We start from the raw sequence: 8,112 nt of genomic DNA, 5'->3' as shown, positions 1-8,112 counted from the left end.
GCCTACATGAAGTATGGCGGGCAACAGTCCATGCTGCACTACACTCGTCAAGCCGTTCACTGGATCATTTGGCCTTTCTGTCCAACACCCCAGTCAATGTCAGCAGCATGAACACAACACCAGCGTCAAGCGCGCCAGGATAGAAAATAAGACGTCCGGTCTAAGTTTCAAAATAAAAGCCTTATTGGCGAATGCTTTGAAACGTTAAGTAAATGAACGAATATATTTTATGAGGTCTGTAGTAAATTCAAGTACAGTTGTTTTCTTCCAATAATATTTTTTTTTCACAGCATATATTCATAGTATTTATGGCATTATATGCCTTTACAAGATGCCATATGGTTGCCAAAAATACTCAATCACAAAATGACCATGTAAAATGGATGTCTAGTCTACTACCATTTGTTTTGCCCCACAGCTGTGGCACAACTGTACCAAGTCAGCCAAAATGAGCCAACACTGATGTGCTTTTCTTGCCATATATGTTGGGCTGTCAAAAAAAATTGGAAAGACTCAAAGACAAAAGCGACACCAGACGACTTGGAAAGTTTACTATCTTGATACTCTTTGCTACTACTTTACTATCGTGATAGTCCATATTAGCCACTAGCTGTGGCACATTTATATCTAAAGGCTATAAAACGGGAGCAGTAGGCAGACCAACACAACAATGACTTTGTCCTGTAGCAGATTTGTTAAATCATCAGTACAAAGCGTACCCGTTCTCAGGGAGTCCTGCACATCCAGGCAATTATCCAGGTATTTGACACCTCCAGGAAAAATATTGTCCCATAAATGTTCGCACAAGGACACACTGCCATTCTGTGATCGCCCTGGCAGAGAAGGTTTGCTAGCAGCTAAATTGAAACAAACTACTAAGGCCCCATAAGCCAGTCCCATCTTCTCTGTAGCATATAATTCTGCATCAACTTGTTACAGTTGTTACAGCTACTTGTTACAGTATATTGTAAGATAAAATGTATGTTCAAATCAGTCCCTTGTTTGTAATGTAGCTCACACTGAAGAGTATGTAGGGCTGGGCTATATGGACAAAATCAAATATCACAATATTTTTGACCAAATACCTTGATATCGATATTGCGACAATATTGTAGGGATGACTATTGGTGCTTTCACAAAATATTTACACAATGAGATTTTTGATAAATAATCATCAGTAATGTGGATATAATGACTAAGTGGGTAAAGGCAAGTAATATAACAGCTAGAACAGTCTGGTATGTTCAGAAAATTACATCACTTTACTGTAATGCAGCCTTTAAAACCAGGAAAAGACAACACCTATGCCATATCACGATATTACGATATCCAAAATCTAAGACGATATCCAGTCTTATATTACGATATCGATATAATATCGATATGTTGCCCAGCCCTAAGAGTATGTACACATTTTGCATGTCTTTACCATCAGCAGACTCGTCTACAGAGCAATGATATTTTTGGAAGAGTTCATAGTGTTCTTATGCCCCCCCCCCCAACAATATTGGGCAGTATTGCCCCTCGCTTTTACAGTGGTAAATCGGTAACTTTTATTTTGAAAGGTAAACGTGCGTCAGTGACAAAACCAGAAGTGATGTTGCAGCTGATTGCGGGCAGCTTCACGGAGCTGACAGCGTCTATCCATCCTCTCATGATTTACACTCCTCCATGTTATACAGCGGTGTTGTCCCAAACACACATCTGTGGTAAACCTGTACGCACTCTGGTCACTTATAGGAGCATCCACACGCGTTTCATATCTGCTGAGTGTGTGAGCCGAGGTGAGCCCGCCGCTCCGCTGCATGTTGACGAACAGCGCTGATTTCTGGATATTTGTCCAGCCAGGCACGGCAACTGTCCAGACTCCTCCCACTGCTGTCAGCCACTGGCTGGGCTGCAGCGGGGCCCGCCCACAACTACAGATACAGTATGTGTTTTGATATAACTGTTTTGATATAACCAAAGATGCTCTATAACTGTCTTTAATTTTACAAGGGTTTTAGCCCGCACGAAAAACAACAATAGCAATCTTATCATACGTTTTAGGATACTTTACAAATATCACAGCATACCTGTAAGCCCCTGCAGGAATATTATTGTGATTTTGATTTTGTTAGGGGTAATATGGCAGCATTAGACAACTTCAAGCACTAATAATGAAACTCATGTCAACTCACCAGTGATATGGTATGATTAAGAGAGGAGAGGCAGGAAAACAAGAATTATTTTAAAAGTCTCCGTTGCTGTAACTATTATGTTGCTAACAGGCCAAATTCCTCTACTAATGCAGCAAAACAAACAAAAATAACCATAATAAATGCAAAATGCAATAAATTACAGTCCTAATTTATAATTTTGCTCAAATTAGGCTTGTTTTATTAAGGCTACATATGTTAACTGCAGACAGATGTGTGTTGAATGAGAGAGACCAGGGCCTGTATGAGTCTTCAAGTAGAAATGTATTTCAAATCACTGTCCAAGTGCTTAAATGTTAATTTAATTTATTTTTATGAGCACCTCTAGTGAGAAGCTCTGATTGCGGTCAATGGGGCCTCAAAACTCTGAATAAATTGTGTTTTCCTATATGGTCTTACATGTAACGTCACATTTTGCCATGACCTCTGCATGAGAAGAAGTGAGCCCATAAAAAGATATAGACTAGTATTTATTAAGCACTATACTGTCAGTAGGGAGTGTTACTAAGCACTGTCAGTACTGTCTGATCAGTATTGATCACTAACAGGTACAGAGGCGCTATATTGAACCAAACCCTAAGCTCTGATCTCCCTGGAGGGCGGGCAGGTGAAAACAGAGTTTCAATTCACATTATTTTAAACACATAGGCCTATCTTATTGTAAGGGCAACAACAAACAAACTGCTCCAGACTCTGTACACCATTAGTTTCAGTCTCAGGGCCAAAGCAGTTTATTTGGTCTGTATGACTCAAGGCTTCCCTCAGCTGGTCAAACATGGCAATCAGAAATCAATTTCTGGCACACAGACCATCTCCTTTTCTCATGATATCTTTTGTCTAAATACATAACAAATATATGCATGACAAATTGGAGCTTTATAAACTGACAAAAAGTCAACATTTGCTATTATCAGAGGAAAGGAGCAGGACTGTGATTGGACACTTCTGGTCCATGGAAAACAAAAAATAAATGAGTGCAGACTCCTCGAGAGTGGGGATGGAAGACTGAAAGTGAGTCCTAATGAATGAATGTAAACTGCATTAGTGGCAGGACAAGAGGCCGAAAAGCCTCTATTAGGCCCTCAGTACCTGTGCATGTGCATTAGGGGAAGGTAGTTTGGTTTGAAAACAAAACACGCCAAAAAATAATAATAATAATAATAATAATAATAACCTATCATATTAAGTAGTAGAACCTTTCTTCCCCTCAGCCATTGGTCTCAATATGGCAACTGACCTACAACAAAGCAACAGATTTTATAACTCATACCTCACTCTTCCATTACACGCACATTTGTACACACACACACACACACACACACACACACACACACACACAGAGTATATAGGCCCCCACATGTCTATGTCGGTATGAAGGTGTCTAGTTTTACAGTGTTGAAGTTGCCCCTCCTCCTGCACCATCACAGTGCAGTACTAATAGATACACATCTGCTTAAGATTGGTGAGAAGGATGAAGACAAAAAAAAAGTGTGAGACGAGAAAACCTCGCGAGACTAGCACTGTAACGGAGGAGCAGGGCTTGGTTTTGAAGTTTTCAGATGCATCTGTAGATGAATCATAACAGCATCAAGATGTCTGGACGATCCGGCCGCGCTGAGACCCGAAGTCGAGCTAAAGATGACATCAAAAAGGTCCTGGCAGCTATCGAGAAAGTGCGCAAGTGGTACGTGACGCTGACGGGGGGAAATATGGAGGGAAATATGTTTGTTACACTGTAGCCTAACATCTGCAGCGACGCTCAACAAACTTCAGTCGGAAAAGTTAGATGATTGACTGACGTATAAACCAATCGATGACCCCGGTTGAAAGAAGAGGCGGGGCTAACGGCTTTTTTTTCCGCCACGAGCTGTCAATATGGCTACAGCCTCACATGCTGCGCGCTACAATTTAGGCTGTCCTGCTCTCACATAACTCACCAAGCAGCTTTGAACCGTTTCTCCAGTGTTATAACAGACTCATTAACGTGCCTGGTGGCTGTGGTCTACATCTACATACAATTGAGCATTACAGGATATGTATCTCTGTTCTGGCATGAGACCTTAGTGTGTAGTAATGTCATTTTATAGGAAGCAGATGGTTTGGTCTTAAACTTGAAGCGAGCTCCTTTCCATATTCTTCAAACCGCTGTCATTCCCAGGGAGAAGAAATGGGTGACAGTGGGAGACACGTCCCTGCGCATATTCAAGTGGGTGCCAGTGACAGAAACCAAGCAGGTGGGCCTATGTAATATATATAATACAAACATTGTTGCTATTTACCACATTAGTGTTGCTATTTATTACATTATTTTCTGCTTCTCTACAGCTGATAAGCCAATATTCTAGTCTAAGAATCTACTTCCTGTTGTCAGATATATCGCAGCAAATCTACAGGTGGAGAGGGCAGAGGGCTGAAAGACGTGGTCTTAGAAAACACCAGCTCTCTATTGGATTTCACTGGTGAGTGCTGTGTTTTTATTATGTTATGTAGGTAAGTCTCTGAAAATATCAAGACTATCAGAAATGCAAGTGACTGATCAGAATATGAAGACTCTAATTCCAAAATGCTGTATATCCATTTAGGAGAGAGATATTACCTGAAGTTCACCATTCAATATCTTTAAAATATAGAGGATCCAGCCAGTAAAAATGTGACCATTTTCTCAACAAAGGACACAATTTACCTAGTATCCTTTAAAAAGTACCACAATCTGCTTTACTCTTTACTCATTTTGCAAGAGTAGGTGTCCCCTTTTTTAAATGGTGGATATCTCATTTCAGAGTGAAACTCTTCATATTTGAACCATTACGTGCATGATGATGTGTATAAGGCAAAAAGAGAGCCATTGATACAGAGATTGTCCAGTTTTTACAAAGGGTGTCATGCTGCTGGACCCTCTCTAGAACTAGGAAGTGCTGAATACAATGTAATAATGTAACTGTGATGAGATTCAAGCAGCGACTGAACTACATGACTGAAACCCTGGTCACACAATGACACGTGGGAGAAGTTTGAGCTGTCACTTGTTATTATTCTGTGTGAGTCCCGTGTTCTTCTGCTCTTCAGATGAAAACAGCAACCAGAGCTTTCTGTCGGATGTTTACCAGCCTAAGATGGACAACAGCAGCAGCACCTCCAGCTCACAGCAGGTCAGCCCCCCACACGCCTCCAGCCTCCGCACAGAAGACTCTCAGCCTCCGATGTTGGGCCAGGAGAGTGTGGATGGTATGTGGGTCTCTCCAGCATCTTTTCACTCAATGTCACATGGTATTCCTATGATTTTAAATAGAGCTAATTTGATGTTAATAAATGTAAAGGTATCTCCAGCAAAGTTAAAAACCAGTGAACCAGGTCTCTAATCGTCCCAAATAGATAAAACTTGGAGCTTCTCCACTGATGATGACTTAGAGATATTTTAGTGATAACAGTCATAAACGACAGCAACAAACAAGCATGTACATATCTCTGTGAAGTCACCCAGTTGTGCACTGCACTGTCGCTCTGTGTCTTCACTGTTGATGGAGGAACTGCAGGATTTGTCTCTTAATCAAATCATTAAGTGTGGGTGGGCTGTGTCGTTTCTAGCTTGGGGGCAGACTTGTTCATGTTCACAAATCTAGACTGAACTGTTGGTTAGCAGGCTATTTATTCCTGATTTTTTTTTTAAATCTATTTTAGCACATATCAGATATGTACCTGATCTCATAATGGCATTTTAGAGACAGACATATTGCATGTCTAAATAGCCCTATCCTATGCCTTGACTCTATACATCAATACAACTTGCTGTGATATTTCATTGCAAAGTAGAATAGAATAGAATAATTTTAATCTGTAGTAGCCATGCACAACTCAATTAGAATTTACAGATTTACATATTCCTCCTAGATATACATTGCCCGTCAAAGAATTGGGGACACCTTGCCTTTTCTAAATTTTCAAAGTACTATTTGATTTTCTCATTTTTCAATGAAGAAGGAATAAAAATGCCTACAATGCTTTTGTTAACATAAAATAGCTATTTACTAATACTTTGGATATATTTCATCAACACTCAGCTTCATGTCCATCAAAGTTTCTCTTTGGTTTGAAGAGAAGGTTTTGCTGACCAACCAGCAGTGCAAACCTCTGCAAAGTCCTGCAGAGGCAGAGCGTCTCTGAGGAACGCCTGGAAAAACCGACTGTTCACATGAAGGAAGTGTGTGCAGCAGTTACAGCTGCTAAGGAGGTTTTTTGATGAATGTGTAGTTTAGTTTTAGTATAGTTTAGTACAGTATAGTTTTAGTGTTATCATCACAAATATTCACATGTATGATTTTTTTTCTCAAACTAAATCTAGTTAGTCTTTAATGGGGTTAAGTTATTGCAAACCAACAAAGAAAACATGCTTATTTATCAAGCATTTTCAAAAGCTAGGTGTTCCCAAACTTTTGACGGGCAGTGTACATACCACATTTAATAGTACAAGTATATATTTTTCATTGAATAAATATGCCATAAAATCAATATAACAGCATGATGATCTCAGATTGTAACTCCATGTCTCATGGTGAATGCAGAGCCACTTCATCCCGGACAGGAGGGGGCAGATGAACCTCCTACTCTGATCAAGGAGGACCTTCTTTCATCAGGCAGTGGCAGGCGGAGCGCCCCAAGCACACAGGTTCACCTTCTGAGCATGCTCCATGGATGTGAATTAAGGGAAGACCAAAACCTCTTCCCCAATTAAATTGGCATTGGAATAAAAATAATCAAAGCCAAGCCTTTGCTTAATTCATATCCAGCCCTATTTCTTGAAGAAAAATTGATCAATTCATCAAAACTGTATTTGTTTGTAACCATGTGTTTATTTACGTAACCTGTTTTGATATGTTCAACCATTCAACAGGAGGAACTGGATGGATCAGGAGCACCTCCGTTAAAGAAGATCTGCACAGGAGAAAACGCTGTTCTGAGATAGCTTATTTATAATCAGCTTTTATGAAAATGCATACAATACCTGTCCTCAGTTGTTGTCAGATTAGCTAAGCTTTCAGAATCATTCCAACGTTCTTTTGATGTATTTACGCAAATATTACACATTAAGTTACAACAAACAACAAAAAGAGGCATTCACTGCAAATCTTTGTACACTAGTACTTAAGGTCTTTAAACCAAGTGTTTTGCTGTTTTTTATGTGATTACCAAATTTACTGGAAAGGATTTTCCAAATTTTCTGGGGCTAGTTCATTTTTAATAGTTACTGTTGGCAATTTGTATTTCCATTCACATGCTGCAAATGTTGTAGAAGTTTTATGGTGATTAATTGTCTCTGATTTTATTACAACCCTAACTCTTTATACAATTGAATGTTTCTTTTGCATGTTTGCATATCCTATTGTATTATTTTTGAGTTTCATAGGACATTTTGAATTGATTTTTTGTTAGCTTTAAGCAGATTAATGTTTAGATGTGCCAAGACATATTAAGACAGCGCTCTTTTTGGATTGACCTTCAGTACAACTATTGGCTCATAGCAGTTCAAGGATAAAATACATTTTGTTTTATATTTATAATGTAATTTGCTCATGTTTATAAGACTTTTTTTGTAAACCACAATAAATGTTTCTTTCCTTTTCAGTTCATTAATGTCACAGGCCTTGGAATTTGTCCACAGTTTTGTCTTGTGGCACGCCAATGCCATCTTTATTATGAAAGTAGGCCCATAGGCTGTGCTATTGTCTATCCAGTCATGTTCAAAATGGTTCCCTCATGACTGGTTTAGAAACCCATCCGATGAGTCAAAGGAACAGTGCTACTTCATTTTCAACAAATATATCATCAAAAAATGTAAAACAATTTTTATATGTTTTGTTTCATCTCGAGGCAAATTGATCATGGGCTTTTCATTGTCATCACCTGACCTCTAACCTTC

The 8,112-nt window shown here is 39.3% G+C and overlaps 1 protein-coding gene across 1 annotated transcript; it reads left to right on the top strand.

Annotated features, from left to right (window-relative positions):
• Positions 1–1,686: 1,686 nt before the first annotated feature.
• bcl7bb (BAF chromatin remodeling complex subunit BCL7B b) lies at positions 1,687–7,813 on the top strand. The gene is made up of 8 exons (XM_071530120.1): positions 1,687–1,717; positions 1,849–1,930; positions 3,770–3,882; positions 4,357–4,432; positions 4,570–4,657; positions 5,265–5,423; positions 6,758–6,861; positions 7,087–7,813. Exons 3-8 carry the CDS (start codon positions 3,770–3,772, stop codon positions 7,156–7,158), a joined length of 612 nt encoding a protein of 203 aa, XP_071386221.1. The 5' UTR covers positions 1,687–1,717; positions 1,849–1,930; the 3' UTR covers positions 7,159–7,813.
• The last annotated feature ends 299 nt before the right edge of the window (positions 7,814–8,112 follow it).

This window comes from Centroberyx affinis, unplaced genomic scaffold, assembly GCF_046629955.1.
Source record: "Centroberyx affinis isolate AG114_WGS23_722 - 3 ecotype Tasmania unplaced genomic scaffold, CSIRO-AGI_Caff_v1 ptg001882l_1, whole genome shotgun sequence".
Taxonomy (NCBI): Eukaryota; Metazoa; Chordata; class Actinopteri; order Beryciformes; family Berycidae; genus Centroberyx; species Centroberyx affinis.
Note: the sequence above shows the minus strand (reverse complement) of the source record. Positions and strands in the feature narration are given on the sequence as shown.

Excerpts from the sequence above, each read along its gene's own strand:
- bcl7bb (XM_071530120.1), top strand. The coding sequence starts at position 3,770 with ATGAATCATAACAGCATCAAGATGTCTGGACGATCCGGCCGCGCTGAG. Across the intron at positions 4,433-4,569 it reads CAGTGACAGAAACCAAGCAG|ATATATCGCAGCAAATCTAC; the intron begins GTGGGCCTATGT and ends TCCTGTTGTCAG. Across the intron at positions 5,424-6,757 it reads GGGCCAGGAGAGTGTGGATG|AGCCACTTCATCCCGGACAG; the intron begins GTATGTGGGTCT and ends TGGTGAATGCAG.